This window comes from Equus caballus, chromosome 31, assembly GCF_041296265.1.
Source record: "Equus caballus isolate H_3958 breed thoroughbred chromosome 31, TB-T2T, whole genome shotgun sequence".
In the NCBI taxonomy this organism is placed as follows: Eukaryota; Metazoa; Chordata; class Mammalia; order Perissodactyla; family Equidae; genus Equus; species Equus caballus.
The window spans coordinates 12,888,878-12,910,869 of NC_091714.1; the positions used below are offsets into that span (position 1 = coordinate 12,888,878).

At 36.0% G+C, this 21,992-nt stretch overlaps 1 protein-coding gene across 20 annotated transcripts in view; it reads right to left on the reverse strand.

Annotated features, from left to right (window-relative positions):
- The window catches only part of SCAF8 (SR-related CTD associated factor 8), a 210,809-nt gene that overhangs the window by 123,791 nt on the left and 65,026 nt on the right, over positions 1-21,992 (reverse strand). For 10 of the 20 annotated variants that reach the window (XR_011434435.1, XR_011434433.1, XR_011434432.1 and 7 more), the window contains 6 exons: positions 20,577-20,733; positions 18,556-18,689; positions 16,600-16,744; positions 14,901-14,969; positions 11,601-11,819; positions 9,362-10,826 (listed from right to left, as the gene is read on the reverse strand). Coding sequence is in view for 11 of the 20 variants with exons in the window: in XM_070256456.1 (XP_070112557.1) it covers positions 9,376-10,826; positions 11,601-11,819; positions 14,901-14,969; positions 16,600-16,744; positions 18,556-18,689; positions 20,577-20,733 (2,175 nt within the window). In the remaining 9 variants the exon portion in view is untranslated. Of the gene's footprint in view, positions 1-8,717; positions 10,827-11,600; positions 11,823-14,900; positions 14,970-16,599; positions 16,745-18,555; positions 18,690-20,576; positions 20,734-21,992 lie in introns of those variants that run through there. The other 10 variants (XM_023632973.1, XM_070256455.1, XM_070256457.1 and 7 more) reach the window with 3 other exon arrangements.

Genomic DNA, 21,992 nt, shown 5'->3' on the forward strand with positions numbered 1-21,992 from the left:
TAGAGAATTAACAGAAGGAAAGATGCTTTCTAATTGTTCTTCCTGAAATTAGATCAGAGCCACCTCTCCATGACAGGAAAGCCACCTGGGCCAGCAGGATGCGTGCCACCAGCCTAACTAATCAGAGAGCTGTGTTTAAAGGTTGGTACTGAGGATTGGAAACACAAATACAGCTCCAACAGTTCAGGCTCTGGAGGACAAAAAAGCTGTACAAGACCTATAAAGATCCAAGAATCAAACACAACTCCAGTCCCTACCTAACACCCCTCCCCTCACTGATTTCAGGTTTTAACAGTCAAATCTAATAAATAATCCCTTAATTATTTGCAACTAATAGACAACACTGATTTGTACGTCCTCAAAGTTTCTATTAGCCATTACTGACAATTAACAACATTGAACTGCTATGTAGTACTACGTGTCAGGCAGTGTTCTCAGTGCTTTGGTGTTTTTCAAATAAAAAACAGGAGAACTCTCTATCCAAATTTCTATACAGGTTACCAGGGCCTTGTTAAGACACCTATTTAGTAAGGACATATATATTCATACAACTTGGATTTCAGTCAGATATAAAGCTGTTTTTTACTCAAATAAAAATTTTGCTAATTCTGTGAAAAAAACAGAGAAAAGTACTAAGATTATAACACTAGATAAATATAGTGAACAAACTCGTAACTTACTTGGTAAATGAAAAACCTATTTCTAATAAATGAGTGAAATGGCGAAATGAGTCATATCACTTAAGTGGAAATTTTATGAGTAGACAAAACAGAAAATGCTAATACTATAAAAATTGACACAAACAATAGAAATGAAATGGAAAGACACAAACTGCATTTTCAGGGTAGCTATATCTAATAAAGTCTAAAAAAACCTTTCACTTTTAAAAGTTAGCAATTTTTTTTTTTTTTCGAGGAAGATTAGCCCTGAGCTAACATCTGCTGCCAATCCTCCTCTTTTTGCTGAGGAAGACGGGCCCTGAGCTAACACCTGTGCTCATCTTCCTCTACTTTATATGTGGGACTCCTACTACAACACGGCTTGCCAAGCGGTGCCATGTCCACACCTGGGATCTGAACCAGTGAAACCCGGGCCGCCAAAGCGGAACGGGCGTACTTAACCGCTGTGCCACCAGGCCGGCCCCAGCATTAATTTTTTTAATGCAAGAATAATTTCCAGTGAAGAGATTCTTTGCTATATAATACTATTATTGGATTTTCTTTGCAAACTCCTTTAGTTCAACTATTACTGAAGAAACATAATAAAAGTATGAGCATTACAAATTAATCTAAAAAGCTAAGCAACACTACCATGTTTAACAGTTTGCAATACTTCTGTTAGGGATTTAAATTTGACTGTTCTTAACACTAAAAGTAACTTAAAAATGAATTCTATAGGGGCTGGCCCCGTGGCCGAGTGGTTAAGTTCTCGTGCTGCGCTGCAGGCAGCCCAGTGTTTCGTTGGTTCGAATCCTGGGCACGGACATGGCACTGCTCATCAAACCACGCTGAGGCGGCATCCCACAGGCCACAACTAGAAGGACCCACAACGAAGACTATACAACTATGTACTGGGGGGATTTGGGGAGAAAAAGGAAAAAAAATAAACATCTTTAAAAAAAATGAATTCTATAAAGATGTGTTTTGTCACTCTAAAGTGTGACTATCTTTCCCAGTGTGTGTGCTTTAAAACGTTCAAGGTCTATTTACTTAGATCTTAAATAGTTACAGAATTTAGTCACAGGATGTTATAAATTAGATCCTTCAAAAGTTTACGTTGAAATCCTAACTCCTACTACATCAGAATGTGACCTTCTTTGGAAATAAGGTCATTGCAGATGTAACTAGTTAAGATGAGGTCATACTGGAATAGGGTGGGCCTCTAATCTAACTAACGTCCTTATTTAGACACAAATACACACAGACGGAAGATAAGAAAATATATAATGGAAAATGGCCATGTGGCCACAGGGGTAGAGACTGGAGTGATGCATCTATAAGCCAAGAACACCAAGGTCCTCTATGAACTGCCTCTATGAAGTTTGAAAAAGGCAAGGAAGGATTCTCCTCTAGGACCCTCAGAGAGCGTGGCCCTGCCAACACCTTGATTTCAGACTTCTAGCCTCTGGAACTATGAGAAGATAAGTTTCTGTTGTTCAGAGCCACTCAATTTTTGGTACATTATTACAGCCCTAGGAAACTAATTATACAGACCACATATTAAAATCTACTTTCCAAAAGTGTATCTTCTAAAGTAAAACATAACTTTAAAGTCAGCAAAACCTGGGTTCAAACACCTAGGCAAACCAAAAGCTGCGTGACCATGAACTTCTTTAAGTTTGCTTATTTCTAAAGACGAGACAACAAATCCTACCAAACAGTGTATTTCTGAAGATAAATCATGTAGAATGTTCATGACACACAGGTTAAAAACGTTAAGTCTCTCCACTTCCAAACCCTTCTCTCTTAAGTGAATGCATTTTAACCTGTGGTCATAGACTGGCTAACAATTCAGAAAGTAATATGATGAAAACAGAAGGCTAGAATTAAAATATTATCAAGTTTTATAAAAAGCACTGTCTTAAATGAAGCCCTGATGGTTTTACTACTTAGAAATCTCTAAGTCATTCCCCTCTGTATGACCACAATGATATAAGATGTGATGTTTTCCAGAACCTTCTGTGATGGTAATGCTACCCTCTCCTATCTAAAAGGCTCAAAGTAATTTCAATCACCACAGAAGATCAATTCTTAAACAACAGTTATCCTTTATATTTACAAAGCTTATTTTATTTACTTACTACAAGTCTTCTGATTTTACTAATACTCTTACTAATGTGTAAACTGACCCAGGTTCAGTAATAAACACAAGACTCATGTTATTAAAAAGTGATTGGTCAAATACAAGAACTTTTTATTTCATGTAATAATCATAACATAAGCAAAATAATAATTACCTTTAGCAAAACTAGTAGAAATAGAAATAGAACTCACAAATATGATAAGCTCGTTTCCCTGATATGTGGATTAGACAGTAATATGGCCACAGTGTTTAGAGTCATCTGGTCAAAGACACTGGAAAAGGTGATCAAAGGCTAGCACCATGACATGCTGTGGATGAATCTAAGTTGACCTGACTAGAAGAATTGAAGAGAAAGAAAACTGAGAATCAGGTTATATATTCTAATAAAGTAACTGCAAATCATCCACTGCCACCAAAGACAACTACTAGCTTCTAAACTGCTTGAATTCAAGAGGCGAATAAAAACTAACAGTGAATGCTTACTACGTGTAACAATAATTTTACGTATTTCATTTAATTCAAGCCATGGAATATACCTAATATAGGAGTTTGATACACAAGAACACTGAGTATGAAGTTCTGGCTACACATATAGTGGATAAATGCCAAATTGTAGAAAGGAGCAGCCAAAGCCACAACCTAATATAAATTTGTAAGCAATCGCTGGCTCTGATTTACATGTATTAAAACACTTTAAAGGATAGAAAAGTTTTGAAATTTTATTTAATTTGTGGGAAAAAGTGTTTTCAAAAAGAAATCTTATTTAATATCAATACAACACAAACCTGCCTCCAAAACAGCGAGTTATTAAGGAAGTTAATATTATGCCATGGTATAACTTTAAGAAAAAACAAATTCTGAAAACGGAATCTAAGAAATGAAACTGAGGTGACTGTTTAACTACAGAAAACAAGACAGCCCCAGAAATATCTGTAACAATGAGAACACAACTTAAATTTAAGTGTCTTACCCTATATGGATAAGCCTGGTTGGGCTGTTCATTTTTCCGCACAATCTGCCTTTTCTAAAGAGAACTAATAGTTGGTTCTGCTACATGAGTCTGGCACTTTAATAGATGGTATACACTAATTTTTTAATCTGGTAGACCTGAGTTTCAATCTTTGCTTAAATATTTTCAAGTTGTAAGACCTTGGGATTACTTACATCTGTGATTTAGGTTTCTCTTTAGTAAAACAGTTATTAAGATAATAACTACCTCACAGGATTGTCATGAGGATTATATTATGCAGGTAATAAAATCAGCTCAGTTCTTGTCACATAGTACATGTCCATTAAATATCAGCTAATATTATCATCAATAGTAATTAAAAACATGTAACTCTGCAGATGAGCTATTAAGAAACAGTGCTTAGAGGTACAGTAACTTGTCCAAAGACATACACCTTAGCAAATGCTAAAGCCAGTTTTGAAAACCCACAGGCAGTAAAATCTGTGCTCTCTTAAAAAGTATTCCAATATTGCTAGTCATTCTCTCTGTTCCTCCTGCTTCCTCAACTGGTCTTTCACAGAAGAGAAAACTTATTTCATAGACTCAAGGTATTTAAATGCTGGAAATGACCTTAGAAATCACTGAGCCAAGGCAAAGTGGAATTGCTTTCAACACAAATCCAAATGATAGTCCTTGCCTGGAATAATGGGTCAAAAAAGAGGCTGGAGTGCCATGACGAGAAGGATTTGAGAATTCTGAGAAAGGCAGAAACATGAAACAAGAAACAGTGAGAGCTGCCCATGGCAGGTGGAGAGAGTGGTGGTGGTGGTGGGACAAACACCACAGGTCAACCAAGTGCTACATCTCTGCCATTGCTATGCAAGTGTAATACGTTCATTGAACTCATCTGATTCTCATTAAATTCAGGGCTTAAAGTCACAAGTTCCAAGTTCGCGCTCTACTCTGTTGAGCTCCGTGCATTAGCACTCTCTCAGTTTCCTTCATTACAGGTCATCCTACTGTCTGAAGCATCTAACATTTCTCATACAGTATAAAGTCAGCCCATTAGCACAATTCTACTCCTTGATACCCTAACATATATATATATACACATATATATATTAAAAATTGCTTAGAATATTTGTTCTGTATCTTGACTAAAATAGGGCAGAGTAATTCTAAGTGTACATACAGGATGAAAGGAGACCCCTAAAAGAGGAGAGAATTAAGTAGAGGGGACGCAAAATGTCTGAGTAAAGTTCATGCCAAATAAATGAACCACTGATTTGTGTTAGTTTCACTTGAGTCAAAAATACTTCCTACAAAACCATCTCATATGCTTCCTTCCATCCTTTTCTTACTATAATAATTCATTTTTCGATTAGTGCTTGAGCTAAAAATATCTGCGATAATGGACTTCTCTTTTATTCATCCTCCAACACCAATAGCCACAATTAAGTTTATACCTTATTGAAACACTAAAAATAATTTTGTATCACTAAAGTATTTTACTTTAAAACATTTTTTAAGAATGTCAAGTGTACGGTGTATTAAATATTTACATATTTTAATATATCTAAAGCAGTGGTGTGTGGGGATTTAAAATACATATAAACCCAGGAAGGGTGGGGTGCGTGTGTGTGCGCGCGCGTGTGTGTGTCCCCAGGAGATTCTATATTCCTAAGTCTGTGGAGCCCTCCCTCCCCGATATGTTCAAAGAGCTCCACAGGTGATTCTGTTACACACTTCCTGGCTGAGACCCACAGAGACAGTGTATTATAAATTGATCTCAATATTCATGTCCCTATTTAAAGTATGTCCCCCAAGAGAAAACAATCTGGGCCAATAATTTTAAATTATAGTTCCAGAAAGTTGTACTGAATCAAGGTATCTTGTTTTTAAATCTCCCATTAAAGACTGTAGTAACTTGATTTTTTTCCTTCAAAAGTGAAAAATAAAATTTTACTGCCTACAACTTAAGTTATAGTTTAAAAGATGCTTTATATAAAACCACAGCATCATCATTTATAATTCTCTGCCGTATGGCAGTATTTATGATTACTTACAATAATTTAATTTTTTATTTTGCCTATGAATATAAAGATTCTTACTCTCTTCTATATTATGTAAAATATTTAATGAAAACAAATGTGTTTTCTTTATTTGAAAGAGTTAAAAGCCCTCACATTTTACCAATATAACAGCCAAGAAAGTAATAATGATGAAGGCACAGAGGGTGTAACAAAATTATTTTTAATTAAATATTAAAATTTTCTTTTTCATTAAAGGTTGTGCCTATCCAAAATATATACAAAGATGAAAAACATCAAAATGTTCTCTAAATCACTTAATGAGTAAGGGAATATATATCTAAGTTCAATAACGAATACCATATTTCTTTGATTCTAAGACACTTATTACATTTTGACATTTCTGAATTAGGGATGGGTCTTATAATCACTGGCATGTCATGTTGGAAACATTTTATTTCTGAATGGTGATTATTAGAATCAATGGTATCTTAGATCTGATGAACTACGGTGTTTATAAAAAATTCCTTTTTCAAACTAAAAGAGGTAACTTTTTCTTTTTAAATGTGACAAAACTGCTCCATCCCCAAAACAACTCTAAATGCGTAGCTCCATAAAATATCATCTTTGATGTGAGTGAAAAATGGCCAATAAATTCAATGAAACAACTAAATTATCAGGACAAAAGAAGCTGCTCTGGTAAGAATGTAATAGCTTAAATAATGAATAAATTTTATCAATTAAATATTATATGAAGTCATTTCCAGAGTTTTAAACAAATACTATTCCATCTTCCAACCTTTCTAAGTATTTGTCCACCCTATATATTGAAATAAAATTAGAATAAAGAAGCATTCCACTTATAATATGCTGCAGATAAAAATTACTTTGCTGTAAAATAAGTTTTTATCTACAATATAAATGATCAGAGTACAGTATATGCATTTATGCTAAGAACAGAATCCAATGTTTAGTGAAATGCTTACAGACATAAAAATCCATTTAAAAATTGTTTACTGCAGTCTTCTAATACTGCAGAAAGTCATGTCATTCTGTCCCTTGAACCTATCAGAAATCAAATCATTATGTGATCTGGTGTCTAATGCAGTTACTGCCTGCAGCACTTAAAACCCTTTCATTACACTCCTTGCATACTTCTAATTACTAGCATTCCAGTGACAGCACTGTGATCAAAAGTATCAAAAATGTGACAGGTCTCATGTCAAACTTATCAAAGTAAGACAACGCTTCTCCTTATTATTAAAAAAATGGTGAACGTAAATATCAATTTCAGAAATTCAATATAAGGATGAATAACATCCTTTTGCTTAAATATTACACAACAAAACAAGGACAAAGTGAGAACCAGTACACATAATTTTTTCCAGCTATTTTAAGAGGGTTGCACATTGCCAAGATGGGTTTCTAGATACAGTACTGACAACTGATTAGTAACTTTCACTACCAGAATCTTCAAACCAGTGCAATACTTGTGCATATTCTGTTTTCAAGTTTGCACATGAAGGCCCAATAAAGATAAAAAGCCCAGGATCAAAAGTCACTGAAAAGTCTCACATGTTTTATTGCTACTTAATCCAAGTGAATGTCACTTACTTTAAATAATGGTAAATGCAACTAAAGTTTGAGAGAAATCCCAGTCAATATAATTTCCTTAAGGACAAGGCTTATCTTTGCTGAACATTAAAACTTTGTACCAATGTCACAGTTCTTCCCGTTATCTTAAGGAAAAGATCTGAAACCAATTCAAATTACTGAACTGAATTGAATTACTTTAGAAATAAAGACCAAATTTCCACTCTCACCCAGTTTTCCAAATAAGAAAATAATGTACTATTTCTATTCAGAACCTGTAAGAAGAAAAGACTTTATTTTTGGCCAGGAACCTCAAAGCTTTTCCAGCTCTCTAGATCATCAGAGGTAAACAGAAACAATCCAATTTTAAGTGGCTGGTGTGCTCTATTATTTTTGGGGGTCTCGACAAATGTAGCTTAGGAATTTTAGATAGAGCAAATGATGAATTGTTGGAAACACATAGGAAACAAAATGACTACTCATAGGACCAAACGAAAGCCTTCATTAGAAACAAAAAAATACCAATGGTTCTATATTTGTGTATATATAAATATGTAAAACCCAAAGAAGAAATAAACAGCAAATAAATGAAAATTAAAAGCAAAATATTATATAAATAAACTGAAAACCATTCTCAAATTTTTCTGCTATTTAGTTTACCTTGGAGTGAACAGTGTTACCCAGAGCCTATAAAACACATGACAGACACTTTGTTCCTGGCATACAAATTAATGTTTTGAAATCCACCAACACCAATATAAATTTTGTGCAATTAAGAAATTCACTTCAGGCAAGTGACAAGTACTTTAGTACTAGCACTATCTATGCAGAATAACAAATACAGTGTGAAACAAAGCAATGCAAGCGTTTATGTGAAATTTGGCTCCATGCTAAATCTAGATTCATGCTTAACTATATTAAAAAAGAAATGCCAAATTGCCAGTGTATTTCTTAACAGTAGTTCTTATTTTCCCTTCATAAAGGCTAAGAGCTGTAACTATGAGCAATGTCAACTAGCCAAATTTCTCTAATTTTCTAACTTGTTTTAAAGAATACTTTATTATCTAAACTATCAACTTCCTATTTTTCTCTGTATGTTCATGAAGACAGACATACAGAGAAACAGAAAATCTACATGACTTACACAATAAGTATACACTGATATTACATACATACTAATGAGACTGCATGATTTTTATATGAAAGTACATGCTTTTCCACCACACAGTTCTTCATTGTTGTTATTAAGAGTACTAGAAAACTTCTGCAACAACTAAGCACATGCTAATGATCCAGGGTTTTAAGAATTTATAGGTTAAAAAAATACAATTCCTAGAACACTGTTATCAAACAAATAAGTTTTATTGGCATCTAAAAACAAAATTCACCCAACATTGAAACGTACTTTAATATTTATGTCGTTGTTTTCTTTTTTTACTCACTGCAGTAATGAGGAACAAATCACAAACACTTACTTTGGAGAAACAGAGACCATAGTGTAGATTTTACAAAATCACTTTTTAAAATCTCTGTATTGTGCTCCTCAAATATCTAGAGCCAGTCTTTGCATAAAATATCACAGCTTTGTCTATTACCTTAAAATTCTGCAGCAGCCTAAAGATATGGATAAGATATACCACCACTTGCTATTTTGATATATATCTATTACCATATCCAACCTAATGGTAGTATCTAAAAAATTCTTTCTTCCATAGGAAGTCTCCGACAAGCTGTTATTCATTTCCTTGAAGTTAAAAGAATCTGGGGGCAACATTTATATTTTATCAGAAAAATAAAAAAATGTTTACCTACCATGTTCATATTAAGAACAATGTCTATACAAGTCAGTTATACAATTATTTTGAGAGAAAGGTGAACATGAACATCAGATTAACTTAATTCTGGCAGACAAAAGTGAACAACTATGGTCCAGTCAGCCATTAATCTATTACAGAGAGATGACAACTTTACAAAAGGTATCTTTTACCTACTGAGTGATGATTATGTCCCCTCAGTTTCTGTGCTTTCTACCACTGGTTCACTTTCTATATCAGCAACTGTGTCACTCTTCTCCTTGCTTATTTCACTTGAAGATGTCAGTTTTTCATAAAGTTCAGGATCACTCTGTCCTGGTAAAGGTGGTGGTTGAGCATGTCTCTCGGTATTTTCACCATTAACCTGAGGCACATTATCACCTTTTCGTTGAGAAGTGGCCCCTTCAAAAAAATCAAAAACCCGAGCATGAGGAGGGGGGACCCAGTTTGGAATTCTATCTCGTCCAAGACGATTTCCATTCATTTCTCTGCAGAAATCAAAATCTCTGTCATCCCTATCCCTCTGCCTCTCCCAAGGTCTTCTGCGGTCATCAAAATCTCTGTGAACTTCTTGTCCAAATCCTCTGTTCCAAGGACCACTTCTAGGGTCAAAGCGATAGTTTCCAGACCGAAATCTGCCTCTTTCTTCATGTAAGCCCTTTGGGCCACCATAGACAGGTAGAACCCGGTGCTCTCTCTCGTCAAAATCTCTATGCCCCCAAGGTTTCTCTGGATTAAAGCCAAAGTGATCTCTTCGACCAAGATGATCGATACCTGGCCTCACAAGATTCTCTCTCATGTCTACAGGAGGTCTTCCAAAATGATCCCTACCATCTAATGGAGGCCTTCCAGGACCTTCTCTTGGATCCACAGGCCGTACAACCACATCCCTAACATCCACCGGGGGTGGTCTACTAATGCTTTCCCTGGTTTCTATGGGAGGAAACCGGTAATCTCTGTCTCCTTCTTGTTGAATGTTGTCATTCCCAAGTGGTATCCTTTTCTCTGGATTAGTAACGTTGTCTACACTTTGTCTTCCAGGAACTAGAAAAGGTCTTTCTGGCTGACTAAAAATATCTCCTGGAGGAAAAGGACCACGGGGTGGTGGATGAAGAGCTGAATCAAGTACTGACGGTGGGGGGATTCCCCTTTGGGGTGGGATTCCAGGCTGTATTAAAGGGAATCTTGGTCCAGGTGTCTGTGGTATTAGTCCTGGACGAATGTCTAACATTGGCATTGCAGGCATCCTTTGAGTAGAGAGATTTAAAGGGGGTAGGTTCTGAGGCCCAGCTGGTGGTTGTGTTCCCAAAGGTCCAGAAATATTTGGGACATTTGGTGGCTGTACTCCTATAAGTCCGGAATTGTTAGGGATATTTGGCGGTAGCACTCCCAAAAGTCCAGAACTACTCGACACACTTGGTGGCTGTATTCCCAAAATTCCAGAGTTATTTAGAATATTTGGTGGCTGGGCTCCAATAATCCCAGAAGTACTGGAAACATTAGATGGCCGGACTCCAAGAATTTCAGAATTACTTGATACATTTGGTCTTTGGACTCCCAGAATTCCAGAATTGCTTGTCACATTTGGTGGCTGTCCTCCTAAAATTGCAGGGCTACTTGATATATCATTTGGAATCACTAAAACCGAAAGAGGAAAAACAACACAGACAAAAATTATTCTAGTATGAAAAGGAAACTATATTTGTAATTATTCGTGCTATAATTTCCAGTAGTTAGCATAGAGCTAAATCAGCTACTTGTATCCCCCAAGAATCAAGGTATACCAGATACTAAATAAAAATTAAAGCTAAAATTATTAATACCATGCATAGTGAAATATAAATATTAAAACATAAGTAGGGGTGTTACCTAAAATCTTCACATGAAATCTTTTCAGTTAAACAAGAATGTCAGGTTTTATACTGATTCTCCACCGTCAACAAAAGTCTTTCTAAAGCACAAACAATTCTTAATATACTAAACAGTAGCACCATAAAAAGGAAGTGCTGCTTTCAAACACCATATTTATCTTCTAGACCCACCTGGATAACACCTGGTAGAAGTAAGTTATTTATACTTCATACTTGCTTAGTTTTACCTTTCTGTAGGTCCACATATTTTGCGCAATCTTATTTTGATAACACATTAAGGCAGTCCCAACAGGGCAAAAAAAGGAGGGGGAGGGGTCTTAATGGAAAGGTTTCAAAATCTACACTATCCTGAACAGAATGCCAAATTTACTTTTAACAGAAATTTTAGGAGACAGTGATCTCTTTTTAAAAATTGCAACATTTCAACATCTGTGCATTGAAATAGTTACAAATGCATGACACCTCAGAATTAAACGTCAATACAGAAAAGCAGTACTTATGATTTAGCTACATATTTCTGGGGAATTTTTTTTTTTTTTACCTGATCTGGTGTTTTCACCAGAAGAAATCTGGTGGTCTATAAGATGAGGTACTTTTTCTTCAGGCTCTGCTTGTTTAGTTGGAGGATTAAAAACATTTCCAGCTGGCAGCGTGGAAGTAGCAAGACTGCTGGCAACAGAACCACCTGGTAAGACAAGGCTGCCAAATCCAACATCTTTCACAGCTTCTGGAGTCATGGATAAGGGTGGCTGCACTAATGCTGCTTAAAGACGGAGAAAATATATTTCAGATTTAATTAGCTAAATTCATGGGCTAAGTTAAAATGTTAACTATAACCAACACTGGCCTTGCCAAAGTTTTAAATGACTTCCTATCCTCTCTCCCCAACTGTTTGGTAAGACTGCTCCGTTAACACAACACATGAATTCTCTTCTGGTCCCTCTATGTCATTTATAATGAAAACTAACTTCTGGCAGCTTGAATGTTTCATTTAATGGCATCTCTGTATCACCCAGCACATTATATACTGACTGATGCTCAAAATGACAAACGAGTCATCACTAAGAGGCTAAGTTATATTTAGAAAGCTTTATTTGTAAAAAATAGAGAAAAACAATTTTTAGAAATATTTTCATTAAAATGTTTAGTAAAATAAGGACCAGTACTCAAGAAGAAAATCCCAGTAACCCAAAAAAAATCATAATTTTCCAAGGATACCATTATACGAATATCTAAATATACAGAAATCATTAGCGCAGACCGATTAATATATGAGAATAAAAACGTGCCCAATCCCCTTGAAATAATAACGTGATAGGGTCCTGACATTCACCACTTTTTACCAAAGTTAGAAACTTGTCAGATGAGAGGAGGTAAGATGGACTAAACAGAAAAAGGTATACACTCCATTTTAAAGAACAGGTAGAAAAACCTCTATGTGTATATGTCATTTATATGTTAAAAAAGAAGAATTAGAGGAATATAAAATCACAAACAGAATTTTTAGTCCAATTTATGTCACAACACTGTTGAGTCATTTACTTGGGGATTTTAAGAACTGTTTTATCCTCACATTTAACTCTACATTACCTCAACCAACTGTCAGCACATAACAGAGCAATAAAACAGGGATAAAACCCCCTAAGATCACATATGGGAATTACGAGAATTAAATGTGACAGTGTGAACAATTAGGAGAGTACCTGGCACACAGTGGTATTTCTCTTTCTCCATTAAACTGATCCTAGATTTTCCAAAATGAAGAAACTAAAAAGAAATTGGGAGGTAGGCTCTAGGATGAGTCTCTGTGAAGGGTGAATTCAGAGATGGCTTCTGAGTACTTTTCTAGTTTTCAGAAAGAATAAACAATTCTTCCTAATTAACCAACAATAACAAAAAAGGATCCTAATGCTGTCTAAACACTGAAGGAGAGAAAAAAGTTTAAAAATATACAGAAAACGGATATTATCAAAATGTAAGCACTCTATCACGTACATTCTTTTTACGATAAAGTCCTTTGCGCCAATATGGGGCCAAAAGGCTAAGCAGCTCACGAAAACTGATGTAGTCATCTTAAAATGACAGAGAAGCAACACGAAAGGTCTCTTACTGTCCAAAAGGAAATCAAACTGAACTTCTAAAAGAAAAGTGAATGCAACTGCTTGGAGGTAAAAATCTGTTAATCCGTAAACTCAAAGGAAACGAAAGAGGGAGAAGTGGAGGAAACAGAGAAAGAGCAGAATGAAGTAAGAGAAATCCTCTTCCCCTCAGATACTGATTATCACTGGAAATACACATAGAACCAACTCATTACTCTGAAATTTACTTATAGAAAAATTTAGCATCTACCCTGGCTCTCCCATACAACTGTATTTCAAAGTAACTAGATACTATTAGTTGAGAAGAGGCAGTTTTTCCTATAGAAAAATTCTAGCTAAGAAATGTAACAGGAATTACAGCGGTCCCCCCTTATCCACGGTGAATACCCTCCCAAGACCCCCAATGAATGCCTGAAACCATGGATAGTAGTGAACCCTATACACATATGCATACATAATGTTTAATTTATAAATCAGGCACAGTAAGAGATTAACAATAGTAACTAATAACAAAATATAACAATATACTGTAGTAAAAGCTACCACAGATTTCAGCAACCTCAGTCTGTGATATTTTTCCTTTCCTTAAGTTGAGAACGTTCACCTTTTCACTTAAAGGAAGCATTTATGACTTCTCTTTGGCATATCCAAATTGCCAATATCACTACTCTTGGGCTCTGGGGCCATTACTAAGTAAAGTAACGGTTACTTGAACACAAGCCCTGCTATACGGTGACAGCTGACTGGATACACAGGATGGCTACTAAATGACTAATGGGCGGGTAGCCATATATAGCATGGATGCACTCAACAAAGGGATGGTTCACATGCTGGGTGGGATGGAGCAGGATGGCACAAGATTTCATCACACTCCTCACAATGGCATGCAATTTAAAATTTATTAATTGCTTGTTTTTGGAATTTTCCATTTAATATTTTCAGACCGGGGCTGAACGTGAATAATTGAAACTGCAGAAAGCGAAAAAGCAGATATGGAGGGATTACTGCAAAAAATTTGAAAGATCACCACTTTGCAACTAATGAAAAGTAGATTCAAGAAATAATGATCAATGGATGAAGACATCTGATGAAAATCTGAAGGGAAACTTTTTTAGTGACCAGGTACCACTACCTGAATGCTCTGATCCATCTCAACATCACTGAAAGTGGGACAAGAAGGCACTGCTTGGCTCCTCATGTGATGTAATATCGAGACTACAGAACCTCACCAGTTAAGTATTCTTGCTAAAAAAGCTGAAGCAGATTATAAGCAAGCTTTGGTGCTAAAAACTTTCTATTTGGAAGGAAACTCAAGGAGATAGAGGAAAAAATTCAATACCGCAAAGAAGCAAAAACACACATCCATTACTTGGGATCTCGCATATAGAAGCAAACTGTTTCTTCAACAAGGCAAAGACATGAAGGATAAAAACAGGAAGGGAGGTCTGGGCTCGAGATTAAGACATTTAATATACAAAACAAAAAACATACAAATATAATGTGAGGATCCTACTTTGAATTTTGACTAAAATAAATCGATAAAAAGATATTTTGAGAAAATAGAGCAAATCTAAATATAACTGACTGCCATATGATACTGTTTATTTTTTTGGAAATCAACAAAACAAATGCATTTGTCTGCAAACTTTCATAATAAAAAAATTAACAATAATTCACAAGAATGAGAACTGACATATTAAAACTACCGTGAATAAAGAAAGTTCTAAAAGTAAGAAACTCACATGTTGGTACTACTGGTGGAATAGTAGGTGGTGGTACAACAGGTGGTGGAACTGGAGGTGGCATGAAACCTACATGGAAAAAAAGACCAAAAAGAAAATAGCATAAGAAAGTTACTTCTTTTAAAGCAAAGATTTCAGTAGCTATAAATGAAACTGTACATTCTTAAAATAGTCTTTCAATACTATGACTTCATATTTGCGAATATATTTTCCATTTAAAAAACTGTTTTTATATACACTACTTTATTTGATCCTTAGTAATCTAAGTAAAGCATAGAGATCCTTATCATGAGCACATCCTATTTACTCACTTGTTTATAGAATCAAAAGATTAATACAAGCCAGGCGACCTGTTTTCTATTAGCATGGTAACTGCATGGAGAGTTAAACACTTGAAGCTGCTGATAAACATACGCAATAATGTCATCTGGAAAACAAGCTATTGTATTTCTTTAATATATATCCTGTTTACTTGCCAGATCAGAGTATTTTCATTAACCTTGGATATTACTACACTATGTTTTGAACACTGAAACAAATGTTCAATTTAATATTGTTTTTATGATTTTAAATATGAAATGATCAAACTATAAACCTGCTTCCTTGCATTTTTAAAATATAGAGCCACCATTAAATTCAATTAAAAAACAGTGCTAAAAATAAGAGAAAAATAAAGATACTTAATTTTCAACAAATGAACGCTAAACTATGTGGTATGGTTTTAGAAATAATCATTTAAAAGTATCTTCTGAAAAAATTTATAATTTTCAAATCACAGATATTTGACTAGAGTAATTTTCTAATATTTAAAATATAAAAAGGCTAAAATTCTCATTAAAATCTGCATCAATTTCAAATTAAGTATTAAACTGTAATTTTAAAAGTTTATGTTACATGATAAATAAATTATAACCATTCTCAAATGAGGAATTTACTTTTTGGCCTTGTTGACAGTTTTTAGGACCTGTATTCAATGGCTAAGGAGTTAAATTTCAGAAATCCAAGTACTTTGCTTATAATATGCAAGTAATTCAGGAAGTATAAAGAAAAAGAAAAATAGTTCTGAAAAACAATATACATCATGTGATCTCTCGTACGTCTCCCCATCCTTCTCAGCGCCCATGGCCTAATACTAAAGCTCTAAGCTATGTAAACAATTACTTATATTTAATCGATGTGTGCTGTTTAAGTAATCTATAGTTTTTACGTAGAAACACTGATTCAAGGAATGTTCATTTATCAACTATTTATTAGGTCAAAAAAAGTATTACGAATTCCATCAACATTTCTAAGATATATTATAACTTCTAATGTCAAAATGGAAACCTAGTAACTTTTAGGAGGGACAATCTATATAATTTAATGCATACTTTCTGATGAATGGGTGATAATATATAGAACTCTGATGTAAAAGCTTCAACATAAATTGTAAGGGCATTTCAATGATTTTTTCTTTTCTCTGTCGGTGTTTTTTAGGTGTGGCCCTCCAACCATCTGCATCAGCTGCGAAGTGGTCTTGCTCCACCTCAGTCTGACTGAAGGAGGAGGAGGCTGGGCCCAGAACTCCGTGCTTTAACATACCCTCCAAGTGATGTGGATGTATGCTAAGGTTTACCACTCTACAGCTTTTTAACCTGCAAAAGAACAATTTAAAAGACATTCTAAGTGGAATTCAAATAATAAAATGAAAACTCCTTACCAGGAGGTGGTTGCGAAGGGTTAAAACTTGCTCGCAGAAAAGGAGGTGGAGGAATTGGACTGAATCCAGGAGGAGGAACGGGCATTGACACAGGAAATGCTGGTGGGACTAAACTAACTGTAGGCACGGCTGGTGCTACTGGAATCTTTTGTGGATAGAAAATAAAAAGTCCGTAAGTCATTTTATCCATCTGCAATGATTACATCTTGGAACAACTAGAGGTAAATTATCTCTATTTCTTTTTTACAAAGGTAACAAATACCACTATATTATGTTGTTTCATATTTTTCCCTTTTTGTATACCTGTAAGTGAGCCCACCTGGGGTAAAAGCAAGGCAGTATTATTCAATGGAGTATACATGGAGACTGTGAAACCTATCTTACGTTCAACTGATGTGAAGTAATGGGCATCGACTTGGATACAGTCATGCATCACTTGAGTAGGATACATCCTGGCGTTGTTAGGCAGTATCATCATGCGAACATCATAGAGTGTACTTACATAAACCTAGATGCTATAGTCTACTACACACCTAGGCTATATGGTTCCAGTCCTATGGGACCACTATCGTATATGCAGTCCGCTGTTGACCAAAATGTTGTTACGCAGCACGTGACTGGAGTGAATATCATGCTTAATTTTGAACTGCCATCTCCCAGTAAGTTCGTCATACCTAGCTATGTTAGGCAACCTAACCATCATTAGGAAGCATGTAATAACAGGTTTAAAACGGCTGAAATTTCTCATAAATTTATTTTCTACTCCTAGCATAAAAATATCTTTTACTCATTCTAGATAAAGTAATTTCCAAATATTTATCTGCACTATGGCTGTACTTCTCTCCTAAATTTCACAATACATCAATGGTCTATTCAACAATTCAACTTCATTGTCTGAAAGTCACTGCGAGCTTCCCATGCATAAGACTGAGCTCCCAACTGTCCTTCCCAAAATAACTCTTCCTGGTCTTTCCCACTCTCAGATAATGGTAACTCTATCTTTCCAATTTCTCAGACCAAAAACCTTCCCTCTGCTCTTTCTCACAACTCAAATCCAATCATGCCACAAAGTCCCACCGGATGTAGCTTCAAAATACACCTGGGATCTGATCACTCTCCTCCCCTCCACTGCTGTCAGCCTGGTCTGAGCCACCATCGTCTCATCCTGACTGCTGGCATTTGTCTTTTAATGGGTCTCCCTGTTTCTAACAACGCACGCTAATCTACTCTCAAAATAGCAGCCAGGGCCACCTTTTAAAACTGTAAGCCAGATCAAGTCACTCCTTTCTTCAAAAGCCTCCAATGTCTCCCCATCTCAGACTGAAAACTGAAGTCCTTCTGGGAGCCTCCCTTCCACTCAGCTCCCTCTCCCTCATTCTACTCTAGCCCACTTGCTGGAACACCCCAGCATGCTCCTGGCCTAGGGCCTCTGCGCTGCTCGTTCCCTCTGCCTGGGATGCTCTTCCTCAGACAGCCACATGGTTAATTCCTCAGTAACGTTAAGTTGTTGTTCAAATGTCACATTCTCAATTAAGCCCACCCTGACCATTTTATTTAAAATTGTAAGCACCTACCCAGGCCCTCCTGATCATCGGTCTACTGCCTTTTGCCTTCCACAGTAGCTCATACACTTACTGTCTGCTTCCTGTCTCCCCTGTTGAGAGCAAATGCTCCATACAGGGCAGGGATGTGTGTGTGTGTTTTCCACTGATGTACCCCTATCCCAGGTGCCTACAACAGTGAGCGTCACAGAGCAGGCAACTGATCCGTTCAATAAACAAACATGTAAATATTAAAAGACACCATTTCCAAAAAAGTTTTTTCAAAAATGTTTAACTAAACTCAAATTTATTCTGTTTTGGGCAATTTCCTCCAAGTTTTAGAAAGTAAGTACATGAATAAAAACAGAAACGTAAAATGACACATTAAACAATAACAAAAACACCCAGCACTAACCTGTAACATAGCAACAGGTGGAGGGAAAACCTCTGCCTGGGTTGTGACCACTGTCTCCTTTTCAACTGGAGGTGGGCTCTGAGTTGTCTGCACCGTCTCTTTAACGGGTTCTGAGCTTTTCACAGTTTCCCACTCTAAACAAAATATTTGAAATTGATTTCCTCTGGGTAAGTGTGACTTTTCATTTTATTTCTACGTATACATTTATTTCATGTCTGACTAGTCCTTCATCTACCTTGGCACATCTTTAAGATGTGACCACAACTGTAGGTGCCAACCAAGGTTTTGCCCAGATGAATCTGATTAGGATACTAAGGAGTCCGAAGAAGCATGACACGAAACACAAAGGAAAGACACTAAAATATTTCGTCTAGAGAAAACACTTGGAAGGGATATAATAGATATATATCTCAGAGGCTGTCTGATAATAAGAGGAGCCAACCTTATTCTATATTTTGTCACAAGATACAAGGGAAGACCAACAAGGCAAGTATTAACCCAATACAGAAAAATCTTTCTGACAATAAAGCTATGCAAGAATAGAACAAAGAGGCCCTAATGGTTCCTCCAATGGTTTTCTATCTCCCTGAGAGAAGATCAAAGTCATTATAATGACTAATAAGACGTTACATGACGTCACCCCTCTGTACCACTCTGGATTCATCTCCTGCTACTCACTCCTCACGAACTTTGCTCAAGCCACATGGGTCTCATGATTTTGGAATAGATTTTGCACCTGCTGTTCCCTCTGTAAGGAACGCTCTGCTCTGTCCCCAGATCGCTGCACGCCTCACCCCTTCAAATCTCCACATCTCCATTAGGTCATCTTCAACCACGTCAAGCTGCAATAGCTCCGCACCCGTACTGCCTAGCTCCCCCCTGTTTTTTCTTCTCAGAACTTATCAACACTGAAATACTATCAAGTTCATCTATATGTTTACTCTCTCTCTTCCCACTAGAACATGGTTGACAAACTTATCCTATAGTAAGTATTTTAAGCTTTGTGGGCTATATATTCTCTGTCGCAACCACTCCACTGCTGTTGAAAAGAGATCACATACAGTAGGTATACACAAGTGAGCATGGCTGTCTTTCAATGCAACTTTATTTACAGAACTGGCTGCCAGCAAGATTTGGCCTGTGGGCTCCAGGTTGTCAACTCCTCTACTACAATGTGTATGTACTCCATGAGAGGAAAGATTTCTGTCTATCTGTCTCACCACTATCATCCCAGTTCCTAAAAGTATGCCTGGCGCACAGCAGGAACAAAAATATTTATCGAATCAAGAAAAAAAAGAGACTGACAATTAGAAAACTACTGAAACAGTTTGAAAACGTGTGCATTGAGCCTGAGAAGGAAAATATTATGAAAATTAGCTAATTTTGGTAAAACAGCTAAAATGCAAAGAAATAAGACATATATCATATTCCAATTCTTTTCCAAGCATCCATTTTAAGATTTCTTACTGGTTATAATTGCAAATCATTTTGTGAATTTATAACTGGAATTTTTAAGAATAAAAAAACACGTTTTTAAAAAGAACAGGCCAGATGATCATTTGGTTATCAGCATTCTACAACCGCACAAATCTCAACTACAGCTCTCTAAACTAAAATTTGATTCTTGCCACTGTAAACATGGATACTAATCAAAATAATCTAGGAAATTTTCAAAGAAGCTTCCTAAGTCCCCAATTCTCATTCAAACTCAAGGAACTGAAATACTGAGTTTCAAAAAGCCTCCATATACACAACTCTCTTAAAGAGCAAAACTTTTAAAAAGACATACATGAAAAATGCTACATTTATAGACTTCTCAAACACTATCTATACTCTAACACTTACGAAATAGGACCTATTAAACATATACACTGAGAACAGTAGTATTTCATTTTTCTCTTTTTTGAGGGAAGAATCCAGGAAATAAAATAAACACAATTCACCCTATCATGCAAAACTATTATCAATTACAACCTTTTAAGTGTACTTTTTAACAATAAAACCATCCTTAGGGTTCTCACCAGTATTTACAGTTTCCTGGTCAATCATGCCTCCTTCTGCAAAACCTTCCAAGTCGTCCACTTTAACCTTTTCCCATGGTATGTATGTAACTCCAAGATCCACATCCCAGAACTGCTTATATTCTGTTTTTACACCTTTGTTGAGAGCCCAAGCAATCTATCAGGAATGAGAGGAAAAAAAGAAAGCTCATGCATACTGCAAAAATAAGGTACAATGTTCAAAATTATATGGAAACGATGTGCACAAATAAAATTAGTTTTAAAAATCAGTTGGGGAGCCTGCCCCACGGTGTAGTGGTTAAGCTCAGCGCGCTCTGCTTTGGCAGCCCAGGTTCACAGGTTCGGATCCTATGTGCAGATCTTCACCACTTGTCAGCCACACTGTTGTGGCAACCCACATATAAAGTGGAGGAAGACGGGCACAGATGTTAGCTCAAGGCTAATCTTCCCAAGCAAAAAAAAGAGGAAGATTGGTGGCAACAGATATTAGATCAGGGCTAATCTTCCTCAGCAAAAAAAAAAAATTCAGTTGGACAGGCAAAGCATCATGGCTAGAAGAATAACAGTAGCCAAGAAAACTTTTTCCATGTATTTTCTGTCTTGTTTTTTTAAATAAAACCTGCATTAGATAGCAATGGTCTTTATAATATGGGATTTATTTCCACTTCTTACTGTAATTTTAAAAAACATATTTCCAGAAACAATCCAAATCTTCTTTTCACTATAAAAATGTCTCCTACATTAGAATAATTAGAATAGCTATTATAATTTAAAGAAAATCTTTGTACTCCAGGAAAGAGGAGACCACTGACACTTTAGTTTGCAGAGAGAAACTCTCTGCCATGAAACGACAAAGCATGGGCACGTTAACTCCCTAGAAAGTAGTTATTTTAAAGCTTTTAATTCACTTGCAGAAACTCATGGAATAAATTATCTCCAAATAGCAGAAATGAAATGTAAATTAGTCACAAGAAGTAAAGACAGAAAAAATAAGCAAAAAGGGCCTGCCCTGTGGCCTAGTGGTTAAGTTTGACACACTCTGCTTCAGCGGCCCAGGTTCAGTTCCTGGGCAGAGGCCTACACCACCTGTCAGCGGCCATGCTGTGGCGGCAACCCACGTATAAAATAGAGGAAGACTGGCACAGATCTTGGCTCAGGGCCAATCTTCCTCACCAAAAAAAGAAAAGAGAAAAGAAAAGAAAGAAAGAAAGGGAAAAAACAGAAAAATATGTAATAAACACTCAGTTTAAAAACAAAGAGGAAAATTAAAATATACTTAAAAATAAACCCTTCACAAGGGCCTGCGTTGTGTAAGACAAGATGTTAAAAAGGAGAAATTAATAACATAATTAAGGGGTATGATTAGAAAACACGGGAGGAAGAAGTGAATGAAAGACAAACTTCTAAAAATGAAAA